The sequence below is a fragment of the Hyperoodon ampullatus genome, assembly GCF_949752795.1.
Source record: "Hyperoodon ampullatus genome assembly, chromosome: 3".
Classification (NCBI taxonomy): domain Eukaryota; kingdom Metazoa; phylum Chordata; class Mammalia; order Artiodactyla; family Ziphiidae; genus Hyperoodon; species Hyperoodon ampullatus.
The window spans coordinates 55,277,396-55,296,218 of record NC_136916.1 but is presented as its reverse complement, the minus strand read 5'-3'; the positions used below and the strand labels follow the sequence as shown (position 1 = coordinate 55,296,218).

Below are 18,823 nucleotides of genomic sequence, written 5' to 3'. Positions count from 1 at the left end.
CAGTGGATGACTCCACGCTCCCAATGCAGGGGGCCCGGGTTAGATCCCTGGTCAGGGAACTAGATCCCACGTGCATGCTGCAACTAAGAGTTCACATGCCACAACCAAGAAGCCCATCTACCGCAACTAAGACCTGGTGCAACCAAATAAATAAATATTAAAGAAAAATTAGTCTCCACTTTTTTCTCCTAAAGGAAGAAGTATCAAAAAAAGATATAAAAGTAATCCAAATGAAAAGACTTAAATGAACTTTGCTGCTAATTCTGTAATTTATGAATTACTTGTTTCATGTCTTTCATAAGACCAAAACTTTTAAAATATTTATTTATTTACTTGGCTGCGTCGGGTCTTAGTTGTGGCATGAGGGATCTTTGTTGCGGCATGTGGGATCTTTCATTGTGGTGCAAGGGCTCTTCATTGTGGCACACAGGCCTCTCTCTAGTTGTGGTCCCGTGGGCTCTGGCTCTCTAGTTGTGGCGTGCAGGCTCAGTAGTTGCAGTGTGTGGGCTCAGTAGTTGCGGAGCACGGGTTTAGTTGCCCCGCGGCATGTGGAATCTTAGTTCCCAGACCAGGGATTGAACCTGTGTCCCTGCACTGGAAAGTGGGTTCTTAAGCACTGGACCACCAGGGAAGACCCACATAAGACCAAAACTTTGATGACATAATTTTTCTCTTAGTCGTATCTTATCAGTTGACAAATTTGACATATCTTTCACTGCTTTATTTAACTATTCTAGGGGTCAGTAAACTGTCTTGTACAGGGCTAGATTAATACTTCAGGGCCATACAATCTGTATTGCAGCTACTCTGCCCTCATAGCACTAGAGCTACAGTCCGTAAATGAATGAGCATGTCTGTGTTCAGATAAATATTTACAAAACAAATGATGGGCTTTATTTGGCCTGCAGGCTGTAGTTTACTGACCCAGATCTATTCAATAAATATTTATTAAACAGTGCTTGACATTAATGTTACCTACATAAAAATTAGATTTCTGTCACAACATATGTTTTATGCTTATCTTCTAAGGTAACTTATGAGGCAGTTGATTGGTTTTGTTTTGTTTTGTTTTGTTTGTTTTTTTTTTTTTTTTGCGGTACGTGGGCCTCTCACTGCTGCGGCCTCTCCCGTTGCGGGGCACAGGCTCCGGACACGCAGGCTCAGCGGCCATGGCTCACGGGCCCAGCCGCTCCGCTGCATGTGGGATCTTCCCGGACTGGGGCACGAACCCATGTCTCCTGCATCGGCAGGTAGACTCTCAACCACTGCACCACCAGGGAAGCCCAGTTGATTGGTTTTGAACAACCTTTACTTATTCAAAGAGATATAATCTCTCATTTTTATTGTTTAATATTAATATGTAAAGGAATTGTGGTGGTCTGATCATAATTTTGACTAATTTGAGTCATATTGGTTTGATCAGAAGCTTTCCACTTCTTTACCATTGACATGCTAAATGTCAAGCATTTTCGTTAAAATAATAGATTCTACTTTTTTGCTGGAGGAAAGGCCTTCACAGTTGAAGCCTTGTTGTTGATTTATTTCAGTAAAAAATTTGTTTGGGAAAACTACTTGTAGTTTTTGGTTGTGTGCTCTAAATGTTTCCCATATTTTACCATTAAGCAATCTTAGTATTAGAAGTGCTCTTAATATTTTCCTTCTTTGTGTGTCATTTCTAGCTAAATGGATTAATTATTATTCATTTTTTTGAGAAGTTGTGTTTACCCCTAATTCTTATTTAAAAAACAAAAAACACTGATGGCTTTTCATTATAGGGCTCCAATGAAAGAATCCTCTGAAGAGGAGTATGACTCTGGAGTTGAAGAAGAAGGATGGCCTCGTCAAGCAGATGCTGCAAACAGCTAAACTGTCAGACTTCTGTCCTGTATATAAAGTTTTCCTTCTTCTGTTTAGGATCGTAACTGTCTCTACAGTCTGACATTAAAAGCATTGGATCTATCTTGGATATCATACATGGTCAGAAGCTTTTAGGATAAAAATCAGATCATGTATATAATGTAACATCACATTGATTTATACAGACTGACATTACATGGACTTTAATGACACAATGTTCAGAGACAAAATGTACATTATTTTGGTTTGGTTTTTAAAAAATATGCTTTAAAAAAATTCCTAGGAGTTCTTTTAAGCAATGCAGGTGTTGCAATAACTGTGGATTTTACAATAATGTAACTATAAATGGGAAAATAAATTCTTTAAAATTGAAGATTGGGATGCCATTCTTTAGTTTAGCCTTTTCTACCCATGTTTGTTTCCTGAAAATATTAGAATTTTTTTCATCTTAAAAATTGGAATAGGTAGTTTCCAAGTAGTTAAAGATTTCATGGAAAAAGTACCCCAAAGAACCTTATTTTGATGATTTGTTTAGCTGTATTCTTAGTCTTATCCACTAATGCATGACACTAAACTTCCCCATTGGACTATAAAAAAAGGCCATTCTCTTGCTGACTTGTCTGATTTGCCATCTTTGGTCCATTTTAGTACCATGAGTGAGCAGATGGAATTGAAGTCTGCCTTAAATCTTCAGAAAAAGACTACATCTAATTCTAAAAGTAGCATTACAGCCATGTGCTGAGCTAAATAAAATATCCTAATACATTTACCTAAAGTACTTAGTTTTTTTTGTTTTCTGGTGCTGGATATTTGTCTAATTCTTTGGCTTCATAGAATATTAAAGAAAATCTATGCTATCAGCAGAAGGGAATGTGTTCATACTAAAATATGTTATTAACTTCCATTATATAAGAAAACTAAACAGTGGGGGAAATTTGGGGGACTTAACAGTGAAAATTATTTCATTTGATTCCATAAATATTAAAATATTTGGGTACCTTTTAAACTTTTTTCTTTCCCACTGTATTGATAGAAGTTCCTATACTGTCCCTTCAGTTCAGCCTCGTTGGAAATTGTTTAAATCAGAGTACCTTTAAACATTTGTTTTCAGTTTTTAGTTTATAAACTCGAGTTTTCCTCTTACTGCCCCCGCCCCCATTTTCTTGGGAAAGGACCCTAAGCTATTAGCAAATTCTACATCTTGTTGATGAAATTGGGTTTTCTGTGATGTAATAAGAGATGTTAGATATCTATTTATGGCTGAGGTAGGACCAGAAATGCACTTTTGCAAAGTGTTTAAGCCTGGTTGCTAGAGTATAGAACAGAAACTGGTTATCTTTCTTGGTCTCCCTAGTAATGGTTGAAGTTCTTCTCAGAAAGTCTTTCATATTATAACTGTTCCTTATCTTTTTCTTACAGCCTCATCATTTTCCTTTTTGTAGAGTGAAAATTGGAGTAGCTACTAAATACATTAAAGGCAGTCCTCCAGAAATGCACTGGGAGACATTTTAGTCACAACAACTTACATTTGGTTTTGAAAGTTAAAGCATAATTGATGTTTTTAAATTAAACACAACTGAGTATAACTACGATTTGTATCTTGAAACTTGTTTTGGCATTTGAATAAAACAAAAGGATTAAATGAAAGCCATTGTTGTGGTGTGTCCATAATGCAGTGCCATTTTTAAAAGGACACAGATATCATGAGTGGCTTTATTCTAGAGACTGTTAATCCTGACACATTCATATTCCTCTAATAAATTCTCCTAGTTGTAGGTTCCACAGACAAAAAGTCTGTTTATGTTAAACATTGATTGAAAATCCTTACTTAAATATCCTGCATGGGCCCCACACTAGGAATACAGACCAAGCTTTCCAAGAAGTTTACTAGTCTAGTAGGGGAAGCAAATACAAACATCAGTGCATTATAATAATGGAAGTGAGGTAGGTACCAGGTGTGGCACAAAAGGTTATAGCCCAGATGGATCTGGAAGAACAAGTAGGAATTTTCCAGAAAGGAATAATGAAAATTAAATCAAAATCTCAGAAATGTGAAACAACTAGGGAGATTTAGGAGTTGAGAAATAGGCAACCAGTACAACTTCATGTTACTACTCTGAGATGACCATTTAATGTATTTTCTCCCCTCTCCATCTTGCTGAAGACTTTGCCTTTCATTGAGAAACCATCAAAAGATGGAACTCATCTTCCCACCGTCAAATCTATAAATGTATCTGCTTCAGCACCCAACCTTTCTTTCCAGTTACAGCTGAAGGATCCCTTTTATCAAAACTCAGTCACTCCATGTTATTATGAGGGGATCCCATCATCCCCTCTCATTTCTTAAGGCCTCCGGTTCTTTTGTTAGTATCTCTACTACATTATTGGTCTCCTTCCTTCTGAAACATTCCCAGAAGCATCTAAACAATGCCTAGTATTTCCTGTTCTATAGCAAACCCCCAAGCTTATTTTTCACTTGGCTTTCCAACTACACCGTTAAGTCCACTAGCATGAAGATCATGCCTGTTTTGTTAACTATAACCAGCACTTACATGGTGCTTCATATATTTGGTACTCCGTACATTTTTTTAAAATTACAGAATATCTTGTATGCCAGGTTAAGTTGTAATTTTATGCAGAAAGTAGTGGAGAGCTATTAAAAGGGTTTTAAGCATGAGAATTGGACATGACTAGATATGTGTTTTAGATTGTTGGGAAGGGAAGGTGCTGAGATAAATGGAAACATGACTAGAGGCCTACTTGTGGACATTTCTCCAGCACTTGCCCTTTATCTCCTACCATCTTTTGGATCAATTTTTTTTTTTTAAACTGGAGTATAGTTGATTTACAATGTTGTGCTAGTTTCAGGTGTACAGCAAAGTGAATCAGTTATAAATATATCCACTCTTTTTTAGATTCTTTTCCCATATAGGCCATTATAGAGTATTGAGTAGAGTTCCCTGTGCTATACAGTAGGTCCTTATTAGTTTTCTGTTTTACATATAGTAGTGTGTATATATCAATCAGATAAATTCTTATCAACATACAAAACATAACTCTCTTGAACCCACATCCCCTCCACAGTAAACTACAAGTTGATCTTGCTGTTTCCAGTTCCCTTCCAGGCTTTGATTCTGAGTGAGATGAGAAGTTGCCGGAAGGTTTTGCATGGAGAAATGACATTATCAGACCTAAGTTTTAAAAGACCACTCTGGTTGCGGTATAAGGGAACACACTATAGAGGACCAAGGATTAAATCGGGCACTTGGGGCTATTATAATAAGCCTACTAGAAGATGATGGATTGGACTAAGATGATAGCAATGTAAGTGGAAAAGTGGATGGGTAGGTATTTTTGCAAATCTGATGAAAAGTGGTATCCCATGTTCCTCAATGGGAAAACTCAATATTATAAAGATGTCTGTTATCCCTATGTTAATTTATAAATATTCCAATAAAATGCCAATAAGTTTTAAGATGAAACTAGGCAAATGGATTCTAAAGTTCACACAAAAAAATAAGAATGGTAAACAAGCAAAATGATAATGAACACTCATAGTGCTTGCTCTGTGTTACTCTGTTCATTTAATGCAACAACTCTATGAGGTACATACTCTTATCAACCCTTCTAGATGAAGAAACTTAAGCCCAGAGTGTTTAAGTAGCTTTCCCAAGGTCACACAACTAGTAAGTAACAACCAGGATTTAACCCCAGGTAGACTGGTTCCAGAGCCTCTCCACCTAACCAACAACCGAAGAATGAGGAAGGACTGCATCTTCTATTTTTAAAATATTATAAACCTTTAAATATTTAAGTGTGTACTAGTGCATGAATGAACAGACCAATGGAAAAGAATGTAAAGTACAGAAATAGATCCCAAATAATATATGGGAATTTAGTATTGGAAAAGGTGATATTTCAAATTAGGAAAAGAATATTTAATAAATGGTATTGACAACAGTATATATCTAGAAAATAAAAAGGTATATCCATACCTTACCTAATAAATTTTAAGATGAAAACTGAAGCCTTTAAATATTATGTACAGTATTACCTAATTACTGAATACATAAAATACAAATAAATATGTAGAATATTACAAAGTTTCTGAGAAATATTAGTGGTCCCTTGGGAAGTGAGGTCAGGCTCATGTTGGTTCTTCTCATGGTACAGAGCTGGACTCTTACCCAAGGGATCATCCATCACTTTACAGCTTTGAAAAGTAAAGCTCTAATCATGTGATACTGGAGCAATTGGACATCCAAAGGGGTGGGGTGGGAGTGGGGGCTCAAACTAGTCTCAATACCTTATCAACTCAAAATGGATCACAGACTTAAATGTAAACCTAGAAAACTTTCAGAAAAAGCACAGGAGAAAAGTTTTCAGGATCTAGGGCTAAGAGTTCTTAGACTTGACTCCAAAATCATGATCCATAAGAGGAAAGCTGCTAAGTTGGACTTTATCAAAATTAAGAACTTTTGCTCTGAAAAAACAAAACAAACATGTTAGGATGAAAGGACAAGCTATAAAATGGGGGAGAATATTTGCAAACCACATAGGACTAATATCTAGAATACATAACTCAACTTTCAGCAGTAAAAAACCCAAAAAATCCAGTTAGAAAATGGGCAAAAGACATGATCAGACATTTCATTGAAGAGGGTATACAGATGGCAGATAAGCATATGAAAAGATATTCAATATAATTAGCCATTAAAGAAGTGCAAATTAAAACCACAATGAAATATCACCACATATCTATGAGGTTGTCTAAAATAAAAAATAGTAAATACACAAAATGCTGATGAGAGTGCAGGCAAAATGGATGATTCATATATCGCTGGTGGGAATATAAAATGGTACAGCCACTTTGGAAAACAATGTGGCAGTTTCTTTAAAAACTAAACGTACTGGTGTATGACCTAGCAATTGCACTCCTGGGCATTTACTCCAGAGAAATGATGGTTTGTGTTCACATAAATACCTGTATACAAATGTTTATAGTAGCTTTATTCATGATAGCCCCCAAATGGAAACAACCCAAATATCCTTCAGCAGGTGAATGATTACACAAAGTGTGGTTTCGTTTTATCCACACATTTTTTTTGCACACCTTTATTGCAATAAAAAGGAACACTGATGCAAGAACCTGGATGTATCTCTAGAGGATTAGGCTGAGTGAGAAGAGTAAATCCCAAAAGGTTATGTACTGTATGATTCCATTTATATAACATTCTAGAAAGGACAAGTTATAGAAATGGAGGATTAGTGGTTGCCAGAGGTTAAGGAAGGGAAGTGGGTATGGCTATAAAGGGGCAAATGAGGGATCCTGGTAGTATGGAAGTATGGAAATGTTCTGTATCTTGACCATCAATGTCAACATCCCGGTTATGATATTGTAATACAGTTTTGCAAGAGAAACTGAGTAAAAAGTACGCGGGATTTTGCGGTACTATTTATTACAACTGCTTATGAAGCTACAATTATCTCAGAGTTTAATTTTAAAAATCTAATCATGTGGAGTGAATGGCCTTCCCTGTCCCTCCTGCTTAAAACCCTCCAGTGGTTTCCCACTGTTCTTAAGATATAAGATCCTGGACGCTACGATCTTGTCCACCTCCCAGGATCATCAGGCTCCCTTCCGGCTTTCTGTGCTCCATCCACACTGGCATTCTTTCAGTTTCCGCACCAGACCTACTCCTATAGTCTACTAGGGGGCTTTTGTAAATGCTGTTCCCATTTGGACTGTGCGTCCCTCTCTTCTTTCTCTTCTATTTCTACTATTTAACTCATAATTACCCTTCAGACCTCAGATGGAGTCTCAAATCCTTAGGACAACCTTCCCCAACCTCTTTAAATTTAATTTTCCTATAAGCTCTTCTTGCCCTTTTTTCCTCTTTGGTAGTACTTACATTCGCCGCTGCCCTTTTGCATTTGATTGCAGGACTACTTGATTAATGTGTTTTCTTTACTAGGTAGGTAGTTCTACGAGGAGAGGAACTGTATCTGTTAGTCGCACTGCAAAGGGGCTAGTTCCGCACCTAGAATGCTCAGTAAGGATAGTATTTATGAATTGAAGGGTTGAATGAACGCCCATCCATGCGCCGGGCTCCCTGGATCGGGTGCGTCACACTTATGTCGCGCGCGGTATACGTCACTTCCTCCCGGAAAACACTTTCGCTGGGAACCACTCAGATTCCTGTCACTTCTTAGAATCCCTCCGTGGTGGCCATGGCTCTGCCACCCTTCTTCACCCCAGGTCGCCAGGGCCCGCCGCTCCAGCAGCCGCCGGCTCCCGCTCCCTTCGGCTGTCCGCCACCGCCGCTACCCTCTCCGGCTTTCCCACCGCCTCTTCCCCAGCGGCCCGGCCCCTTTCCGGGGGCCTCCGCCCCCTTCCTCCAGCCCCCGCTGTCTCTGCAGCCCCGGGCCCCCGGAGAAGCCTCCCGCGGGGGCGGGGGCGGCGGCGGCGGCTCCTTCTACCAGGTGCCGCCACCGCCGCTGCCTCCCCCGCTGCCCCAGTGCCGGCCCTTCCTAGGGAACGACGCCGGTGAGCGCCCGCGGCCGCCGCCTCCAGGCCCGGGGCCGCCCTGGAGCCCGCGCTGGCCTGAAGCACCGCCGCCGTCCGACGTGCTCGGGGACGCGGCCCTGCAGCGCCTGCGCGACCGGCAGTGGCTAGAGGCGGTGTTCGGAACCCCGCGGCGGGCCGGCTGCCCGGTGTCCCCGCGCGCGCCCGCCGGCCTCAGCCTGGGCGAGGTGCGGGCCCGGTTGCGCGGGTCCCTGCGCCTGGTGCGGCGGCTGCGCGACCTGGGCCATGCGCTGCGCGAGGCCGAGGCTGACGGCGTGGCCTGGGCACAGCTGCATGCGGAGGCACAGCCGCTGCGCGCCGAGCTGGCCGAGCGACTTCAGCTCCTGACCCAGGCAGCCTATGTGGGCGAGTCGCGGCGCAGGCTGGAGAGGGTCCGGCGCCGCCGGCTGCGGCTTCGCGAGAGGGCCCGGGAACGCGAGGCCGAGCTGGAGGCGGAGGCCACGCGGGCAGCGGAGCGCGAGCAGGAGATTGACCGCTGGAGGGTCAAGTGCGTGCAGGAGGTGGAGGAGAAGAAGCGGGTAAGAGCAGCGGATGCACACGGGAGCAGGGTAGTGGTGTTTGACACCCGATGGGGCTTGAGGCTTTGCACTGTCATTCCTGAGGGCTAAGCCTCTTTTTCCTCACCCGTAGAATAAAAAGATAGTTTACTTTTCCGACCTCATATTTCCGTATTGGTTGCGTGTTAATGGTGTACAGTACACAACACAAGTGCTCTAGGTGCGCTGCAAAATCCCATAAATACAAAGTATAGGATTGCATAGTGGTTTTGCAGGGATGACAGATCTGTTTTCTGCTCCAGTGTTCTGTCCACTTAGTAACATTCAAGACGAACAAGAATCTGGGTCCTTGCGTCTTGCCCTGCTCTAGGTAATTTTAAGAATACAAAATAAAGAGAACTTGGGGCCTTTTCTCAAGGAACATATACCCTAATTGGCTGATGGGGCACTAGTGATGATTTTCCCAGGATTCCTTTATTTACAAGTTCAACAATATCCCAAGTTCAACGATGGTATTTTTGAGCACTTACTCAAAACCTTGTAACAATCTGAGAGGTAGGCAGTATTATCCCAATTTTACAGATTAGGAAATTGAGGCATAGAGAGGTTAACTTGCCAACAGTCACACAACCGGTTTGTGGCAGTTTCACTCCTGATTTGAGCCCAGATGGCTCGATTCCAAAGCCTACTGATCTCAAGTTTTAACTTAAGTAGAGGGCCAGGGTGAAACTGGAAATCGGTCAAATAGTTAAGGCATTCTCATTACTTTTGAATGCCTCTAGGGACTTCCCCTCTTCTCCCACTCTCCACAACCAGCTGGTACAGGCTTGTGTCCTCCTTTTGTCTGCTACAGCCCTGGAGTCTGATCCAACTCCCCTCTAAAGTATATTGATGGCAAGCTTTGTCTTCACACCTCCAGGAATATATCAGTGCTTTAAAGGAGAGTACTTGGAGGCAATGCCTTAATCTAAGGGAATTTGATCCGTTCACCAGACATTTAATGTGGGCCCATTATGGCAGGCCCACTACTGAGTGCTGGAATTAAGGGTGAATAGGACATAGTGCTTGTCCTTGAGGGGCTTAGAGCACCATGGGGGATCATATCTGTATAGCATGGTGTGTGTTAAGATCTCAACTGTAGGTGCTATAAATGCCCAGAGAAGGAATATCTAATCCACTGGGGGAAGGTATCAAGGAAGGCTTCCCAGATGATATGGTGACATCTCAGCTGAGTCTTGTAGGAAATGTCAAAGCTAAGTGAAAACAACATGTGCAGTTCCAGAAACAAGAGTGAAACAGCATGGTGTGTCTGTAATGGTGAAACTATAGTGCTTATTTGACAGATGGGAAAGAGAGCTTTTAGGCAAAAGGATCCTCCCTACCATGCACTGTGAGGGTACTGGAGACAGAGTCCTGTGAGTAGTGACTTGAGGAACCAGGGTTATTTAGCTTACATGTGAACCAACTTAAGAGTAAGACTGGGTCTTCAGATGTTTAAAAGGCTGTCATATCAAAGAGGTCCTTGAGACTTTAGAGCATCGGGGCACAAACTGTGCTTAGGTTATCACAGAGAACATTGTAGAGTCCTAGTCCTTTCCAACCCCATTCTTTATCTTCCCTGCTAGTCTGAATCTTTGGATCCAGGAGTCTGCATTTTTAATAAGAGAGCCCCAACTTAACAAGGTAAGTTGGAGGCAGATGTTCCTTGAACCACACTTTGAGAAACTCTGAGGAAGAAACAAAGGCAAGAGCCCACATGGAAGCTGCAGAGAAGATAATCCCTTGGCTGGACCAATGTAGAGGGGAGTTGTGCATGGCTCAGGAAATTGGGATGTAGATCCAGTAGAGTCTTTCTTAACCTTGGGACTGTCTGATCCTCTGAAATCTCACGGCCAGGCAGATTTTCTGTGCTGTAAGGTTGTTCCTCGTAAGGTTCCATACTGGGTCTCATGGGCTCTCTTTCTCCTCCAGGAGCAGGAACTTAAAGCTGCTGCTGATGGTGTCCTATCTGAAGTGAGGAAAAAACAAGCAGACACCAAAAGAATGGTGGACATTCTTCGGGCCTTGGAGAAATTGAGGAAACTCAGGAAAGAGGCTGCAGCAAGGAAAGGTAACCATGGCTTTGCATTTCTTTCCATTCTTTACCCTAACCCCCTCCTCCCCAAAATTGTTGAAGGAAAAATGATTGATACTTCATTATTTTCACCAAGTAGGGTAACTAAGCTTATCAGCAGTACCTCAGAACTTTTTGTTGTTGTTGTTGTTTTTGCCGTATGCGGGCCTCTCACTGTTGTGGCCTCTCCCGTTGCGGAGCACAGGCTCCGGACACGCAGGCTCAGTGGCCTATGGCTCACAAGCCCAGCCGCTCCGTGGCATGTGGAATCTGCCCAGACCGGGGCACGAACCCGCGTCCCCTGCATCGGCAGGCGGACTCCCAACCACTGCGCCACCAGGGAAGCCCTACCTCATAACTTTTGAAGTAGAAAGCTTCAGAAGATATTTATCCCTGGTAGCCAAGATTGAAAAGGATGTGGGAACCCACTGCACTGTCTTTCTCTTTGTTTTACTTTTTAAAAAAAATTAATTTATTTATTTTTGGCTGTGTTGCTGCACATGGGCTTTCTCTAGTTGTGGTGAGCGGGGCTACTCTTTGTTGCAGTGCAAGGACTTCCCATTGCAGTGGCTTCTATTGTGGCAGAGCACGGGCTCTAGGCTCACAGGCTTCAGTAATTGTGGCACGTGGGCTCAGTAGTTGTGGCTCACAGGCTCAGTAGTTGTGGCTTGCAGGCTCAGTAGTTGTGGCGCATGGGCTTAGTTGCTCTGAGGCATGTGGGATCTTCCTGGACCAGGGATCGAACCCATGGCCCCTGCATTGGCAGGCGGATTCTTAACCAATGTGCCACCAGGGAAGTCCTGCATTTCTTCCTGAGTGAGGTTGGCCTGGCTGGTCAACTTTGCCCATACACCAAGGTGAAAGCTATTCTGTCTGTACTTGGTGCTTCAGAAGGTGTCGAAAACTTAGCATGCTCCTTCATATACATTTCAAACCTGAAACATTGATATTTGTAGAGGTGTGAATGGTTGGATGGGGCAGGGAGTGCCCTGAAGACTGTATGGGTGTCCCTGGCTTACCTGCGTGTCACTTTTGGACCCAGAGAACCTCAGTGGTCTCCTCTTGCCTCTAGAGGGAGCACTGGTTTTCTAGAAGTTCCCCAGTTGTGCTTTCCATTTTGCCTGCCTGCATCTTTGCTCTTGCCAGTCTGTTTGTCTGGAGGGCCGTCAGTACCATCTTTGCCATTGTTAGCTCTCACTATCCTTCAAAAGTAAATACAGCAAATTCCATCCTTCCCTGATCTGGGCTGAGGTGACCTACTGCTCCTTCTCATTTGCACCTGGCTTGAACAACATGCTGCCTTATTTAGTAGGCTGTAGGCATTGACATTCACCAGGGATATTTGAGAGTATACAAATTAGCAAGTACCACAATAGCAAATGATCTGCCCTGTGTGGTTTAAAATATAATTGAAAACTGCAGCTCAGATCCTTAATAAAATGTCACTGGGACATGTGCATTCAGTCAGGCTCATTCATTAGCTAAATGATTAACTTCTACATGCCAGCCTCCAGACTGGCTGATTCAGATTCAGGTCTCAGAATCAGATGACCCCACAAAGCATTCATGAGTCAGAGGGAGTTTGCATCTACTGTGTCTACCTCTATCTCTTCTTTATAATAATGCAAAGCCTGAGGGCTACTATTTCATATTCCCCTACTTCATGTCCTCCGTGAGCTGAGTGTTCAGTAAACTTATGCCAAGTGAATTTATTGTACAACATAATTTCTATTAGTCTTCCTCACTTTGGTCTGAAAGAAGGAAGAAATTTTAGGAGAAATTAAGATCTAAAATAAGCAGGCTCTGTGGAGTTAACTGACTTGAATGTAAAACGATTTAGTATCTAGTAACTGGTTTTGTTGGATACTTAAAAAGAAAAAGAGCAACTTTCTAAGTTCTCTAACTGTGCTGAGAAAATGAAGCTGGTTATGTAAGCAGGGCCACGTCTCAAAGTGTCTTATTTGCTAGGCTAGACTTCTCACCTATGCTTAAAGCTGAGTGGAACCATTGGAAGATTTTAAGCAGAGATGACAAAGATCAGTGCTGGCAGAGTAGAGAAAGGTTTGGGGCTTCTAGGAGGGAGGAAAAAAGAGAGACTGATAGGGCTATTGCAGTCTGGGCAGGGATAATATGGGAATGTGAACTAAGAGTCAGATGGTGAGTTGGAGAAAAGTAAGCAGATTTAAGATGTGAGTAGAGTGTGTGCATGTGTGTGTGTGTGTGTGTGTGTGTGTGTGTACACGTACATATAAGTAAATAACTTGGGGGAACTCAGCATGTGGGAGCTGAAGGAAAAAAATGACTTTCAGGTTCTAGCTTGATCTATTGAATGAGTGATGATACCATTCTAATTGACCAGGAAAACAAGAGGGGGAACAGGCTTGGGGCTGATGAGTTCAGTTTGGGACCTGTTGTGTTTGTGGTGCCTGTGGTACATCCTGGATAAGAGTTTATCAGCATGTAGCTGTAAGTAGGGATGACCTTGAGGAGATTGTGCAGTGTGAGATGAGGCCCAAAAAGACAAAATCCTAGGGAATGTCAAAATCAAGATGGGTAAGGAGGAGGCCACAAAAGAGATCAAGAGAGGTCAGAGATAGGAGGAAAGTGTAGACCCCTTACTTTTTCTGGAAAGTGGCAAATATTATGCAGAGAGATTGCATAATATTGGGCAGGTTACTTAAACTTCTCTGTGCCTTGGTTTTTCCTCACCTGTACGAAGGGAATAGTGATGGTACCGATCCATGGAGTGTTGCAATGATTAAATTAGTAAACATGTGTAAAGTGTTTAAAACAGTCCTGGCATGTAGTAAGTGCTGTATAAGTGTTTATTATTACTATTATCAAGTAATATGAAGATTAATAAACATCCATGGGAATTAGTACCAAACAGATTATTAGTGACCGGTGCTGGGTGCATTTCAGTGGAGTGGTATGGGTAGAAGCCAGACTAGGCTAGATCAAAGAGGAGGAGATAAGAAAAGCAGACAGTGAGTCCAGCTTATTAAAAGTTTGCCTGTGAAGAGAAGCAGGAGGGATAGTTAATGGCTTGAGGTCCTGCAGGAAGTAGGGAGATTCAGATCCCAGATGGAGGAATCAACTTAAGTGGAGAAGGACCCATTTTCCACTGAAATGAAAATGAAGAGGGCAAGGATGTGTAGTAATGCAGATGAGTAAAGTCAGCGGCAAAAAATTAAGGGATTTCCTGCCTGTTAGCCTCTTTTCTCTAGGGAAAATGCTAGATGGTTTGCTAAGAGTAGAGAAGTAAGGCTTTAGGAGGGAAGTGAATGTTTGAAATAATTGTTGTGAGGAATGAGTGAGAGCCGACCAGAGACGCATGGGAGTATGGCTGTAGGGAGGTGCCATTATGGGCTGAGCTGATGTAACTACACACTGGCACTAGGTCACATAATCAAATGAATCTGCAGTTGGCAGGTGAGCACAGAGCACAGGTCTATTGGGGGTTTGCTTAATGGGCGACCACACATTTTGGTGAAATCTGATATATTAGATTGGAGGTTTTAGTGAAGCTGACAGAGTTTTGGGTAGAAAGTCAGAGAAGAGAATAATTGGGTTTAAGACTTCAGAGGTGGAAACTTTTTTCTGACCATCAAGGTCCAAAGACTGCGCGATACTCTAAGGTATGGGTGGCTAAAAGGGAATAAAGGAGAAAGCATTGGTATCTAGGAGCTGCAGGAACTAGAGAAGTAATGGTAGAGGTGGAGGGAACCTAGATCATGTCGTCGCAGGGGGTCTGGAGGAGGATTGGTGGGGGGGTCGTTTCAGAGGGAGTGTGTCGTGGTGGTCAGGAGGGATCCATGAAAGGCTGAGGGGGATGAGCGCGGGTGGTGCAGGCCAGCACACCGAGATGGGAGCAGGCCACACCTTCTCAGGGGTCTGGAGGCACTTTGGGGCTGATGGCGTGTCTGTGTATTTTTGCTGTACTGAAAGATTTTAGTACTTGCAGCAGAGATTATATGACCCACAAGCCTAAAATATTCACTCTCTGGCCGCTTATGGAAAAGGTTTGCCAATCCTTGGTCTAGGTAAAGAAATGAAACAAAACCATGAAATTATTATGAAACAACAAAGTGACAGCTTAAATTTCTCAGTGCATAAGAATTTTGTGTGTATTTGGAAAATAATTAGCAATTTAGTAGAAGATGGATTTGAGTTCTAGAGTTTCCATAGGTGGGAATGAGTAGATGAAAATTTGTTCAAGCCAAGAAATCATGACAAAATCTGAAGGAATGTTAGCCTTGGAGATGAAGACAGGAGAGCGAATTCTGCAACTACTTAGCTGCCGTGATTGAGGGAAAAAAGAGTCAGACCTCCAAATCAGGGTGACCAACCATCACATCTGTCCCAGGACATTGGGTTTCCAGTGCTAAAACTGGACAAATGAAACATTTGGTCACCCTGCCCTCAGCAGCAGACTGTGAGGTTATTGTGGTTGGTTAAGTGTATTTCTTCCTCACTGTCCAAGTGTGCGCTCTCAGAAGTTCAGACTCAGTCAGAGGAAAAATTGTTTATTAGTTGGGTCTAGGAGTCTGTGCTGTAGGAATTTCACAGTGAAGAAGTAAAAGACAGTTCCTCCCTTTAGTAAAGGAATTCTCCAACCGAAGGATCAAAACCATTAAGAAATAAACAAAATCAAAGGTTAAGTAGTGTGATACAGAAAGCGGAGTTAGTGAAAGTTAGGTTAGGGTGAAATTAATTGAAGACTCAAAAAGATCAAATTGAGCCTTGAAGGCTGGTTGGAATTTGTAAACTCTAACCAAATTCATACTGTAAGTAGGACTTTGAGTCTGCTCATTAGAACATGGATTTGGGGATAAGAAAAAGTTGTATCTAAAATGTCATTTGCATCTCTTTGCCCAGGGGTCTGTCCTCCAGCCTCAGCAGATGAGACCTTTGAGCATCACCTTCAGCGACTGAGAAAACTCATTAAAAAACGCTCTGAATTATATGAAGCTGAAGAGAGAGCCCTCAGAGTTATGTTGGAAGGAGAACAAGAGGAAGAGAGAAGAAGAGAGTTAGAGAAGAAACAGAGGAAAGAAAAAGAGAAATTTTTACTACAGAAGCGTGAAATTGAGTCCAAGTTATTTGGGGATCCAGGTAAGTTCCTCTGTAACCTGTGGAGAAAAGAAAAATACTAGATTGACAGCTCTTTTCCTCATGGACGATCTCCACCTAAGCTAAGAGGTGGTAGGCGACAAATTGGAAGGATCCTTTAGGATTTGAATTCTAAACTATATCCTAGAAATCAAGGATAAAGATGAAACACATTTGATCATATTGTATAATCATAGACTAAGTCACTTTGCCTTGAGAAATATGCTGTACATATGAAGCATGATGACATGGTATTGTGCCTTTTCTTTTTCAGATGAGTTCCCACTTGCTCACCTCTTGCAGCCTTTCCGGCAGTATTACCTCCAGGCTGAGCACTCCCTGCCAGCGCTCATCCAGATAAGGTCAGAGGGGCATTCTCCATGTTTTCTTTCCCTTAGGTAGCAAGAAGCAGTCGACAAAGTGCTTATGTTGTTGAGGTCTATTACTATATCTTTTTTTTTTTTTAGTTCCTTATGAGTTTATAGAATGTTTCCAAGTTTGAAGCATGCCACACATGTCTTGTTTAGTCCTCATCAATTCTTGAGAAGTAGATGTCCCTATTTTAACAGGTGAAGACACTGAAACTCAGGTTGTGACTTGCCCTCTGTATTATCCCATGCTATAGCTGTTATGTTGACTTAAAGCATTGACTTCCTTTTCCTAATTCTCTTCTGCTGCTAAACAGACCAAGGAAAAGAAACCCTCCCTGTATACTCACCTGTGGAGACTGTTAACAAAGACCCACACTGACTTGTGAGTTCTTACAGGTCAGAGCCAAGAGAGCTAGGAAAAAGGAGTCTCAGCTTAATCTGCAGTTACTAATGAGCTGGGTAAAGTTTTCAGCTCTGAGTCTCACTTTCCTCACCTACAAGGTGAAAATGATGGACTAGACTGTGGCCTTCAAATGTGAACAGTAGTACCCTCCCAAATGTAATCTTTTGAAAAATCAGTTTGTATAACAGAATGAATGAATGGGTTCCACAGGCAGTTTAAATGTGTTATTGACTGGAAGCACTTTGTTATTTCTAGACTCCCCAAAGCATCTACTTGGGGCCTAAGTGTCTTCAAAGCCTGATTTGAAAAACCACTGAACTAAGTGCTCTCTGAGGATCCTTCCAAGGTCCAACAGTACTCTTTAGCGCTGTTCTGGGAAAAGTGTATTTCTGGTTAATATACAAGTTTTAGCCTTTAAATATATTACAGTGGGTTCTCGTTATTTACAGCAGCTATATTCTGTAAAACTGCAAATGCTGAATTAGAGAATACTGAACTGCTGCTCCTGAAGGAAATACAGAGCTAGGCTCCTGTGAGCCTTTGGCCACGACATTTTCATCAACTGATCAATACCTAACCTTGTCTTTCTTTTTAAAGACACCTTATTTAATACATACTGTTGATTCATCAACATTGAACTCATAACTAATGGCACTATAACTCATGCCTGAAGGTAGCTTATCTAACATACATGTGTTCTCCATAAGGCATATCACAGCCTTCTAATGCTAGCTATAGCACTCCAGCACTGTACTCGTGAGCCATTTTAAACAGCAAAATGCCAATAGAAAGCACAAAAATTTGAAGAATGTGGTACTAAACAGACTACAAAAAGGATACTTGTTTACAGTAGGGGAGCTGAAAACAAGAAGGCAGAGTGTCACCTTGTTCTACCATAGTTGGGAACATGCCTTTTGGTGACTCAGATTTTTCACTGCTCTGTGCATGTTGGCAAGTAACCAGGGAAGCACCATGAATAATGATTTGCGGGTTACAAATAAATTTTAGTGAATAGCCAAATTTGCAAATACAGAATCTGCAAATAATGAGGATCGACTGTATATTCATTATTTGGTTATCCATAAAATATAAGTTCTTTGGAGTTTTTTCCCATTTACATATATGTACATTTAAGAAATAGTCTTTTGCATAATTTCTAGAAATCAGGTTCTTTAATGGACTCATATTGGTCATTTGAAAGCGAAGTCCTGAAATAGAATATTTAGTTGCTAACATAGTGCTTGGAATGAAACAAAAATAAACAGTTGTTCTGTAATGTTCTCATTAAGGCATGATTGGGATCAGTACCTGGTGCCATCTGATCATCCCAAAGGCAACTCCGTTCCCCAAGGATGGGTTCTTCCCCCGCTCCCCAGCAACGACATCTGGGCAACCGCCATTAAGCTGCATTAGTAAAGATGCTCCAGGAGTGTCGTCCAGCCAAGGCTCTTTCCAGCTCTAAGTATTAGTGACGCTGCCATCTTCTTGTACTGTAGCCTAAATCACAACCTCTAAACTCCATGTGGCATTGCCCTACCCAGAAGTTACATTTTCCTTCTGTCCTCTGTCCTGGCCAAGGTGCCTCTTGAATCAGGAGATTAATATGGTTCCTCAGGAAAGGACCTAGGTGAACTGAGGTTTTTACGACAGGCAGTGGCCTTGGTTCATGAAATTCGCCTCTGTTTTGAGGGGCTTGGTCCAGATTGATTTATAAGTTTACTCTTATCTTTCTTGTGTGCTGATGGATAAGTATACGCTATACACTCATACCCTCGACACAGGTGTGCACTGGGTAGATTTAGCAGTCCCTCCCCCAGTACTCCTTGTTAAGGCAAGCTTGATGCAAAACCTCCTTACCTTTCTTACCCAGAGAGCCTCCTAACT

At 42.1% G+C, this 18,823-nt stretch overlaps 2 protein-coding genes across 3 annotated transcripts in view; both read left to right on the top strand.

The window, feature by feature from the left end:
* CLPX (caseinolytic mitochondrial matrix peptidase chaperone subunit X) overlaps nucleotides 1-2,230 on the top strand; it is a gene marked incomplete at its 5' end in the record, with an annotated part of 36,103 nt that extends 33,873 nt beyond the window's left edge. For both annotated transcript variants that reach the window (XM_079700544.1, XM_079700543.1), the window contains one exon: nucleotides 1,776-2,230. In XM_079700544.1, coding sequence (XP_079556670.1) covers nucleotides 1,776-1,866 — 91 coding nt within the window. In that variant the 3' untranslated portion in view covers nucleotides 1,867-2,230. The remainder of the gene's footprint in view (nucleotides 1-1,775) is intronic.
* A 5,846-nt stretch (nucleotides 2,231-8,076) lies between these two features.
* PDCD7 (programmed cell death 7) lies at nucleotides 8,077-18,352 on the top strand (the record flags this gene model as incomplete). The annotated part of the gene is made up of 5 exons (XM_079700431.1): nucleotides 8,077-8,961; nucleotides 10,912-11,050; nucleotides 15,932-16,168; nucleotides 16,440-16,527; nucleotides 18,229-18,352. The coding sequence occupies exons 1-5, from the start codon at nucleotides 8,089-8,091 to the stop codon at nucleotides 18,350-18,352; spliced, it is 1,461 nt and encodes a 486-aa protein (XP_079556557.1). The 5' UTR covers nucleotides 8,077-8,088.
* Between the last annotated feature and the right edge of the window lie 471 nt (nucleotides 18,353-18,823).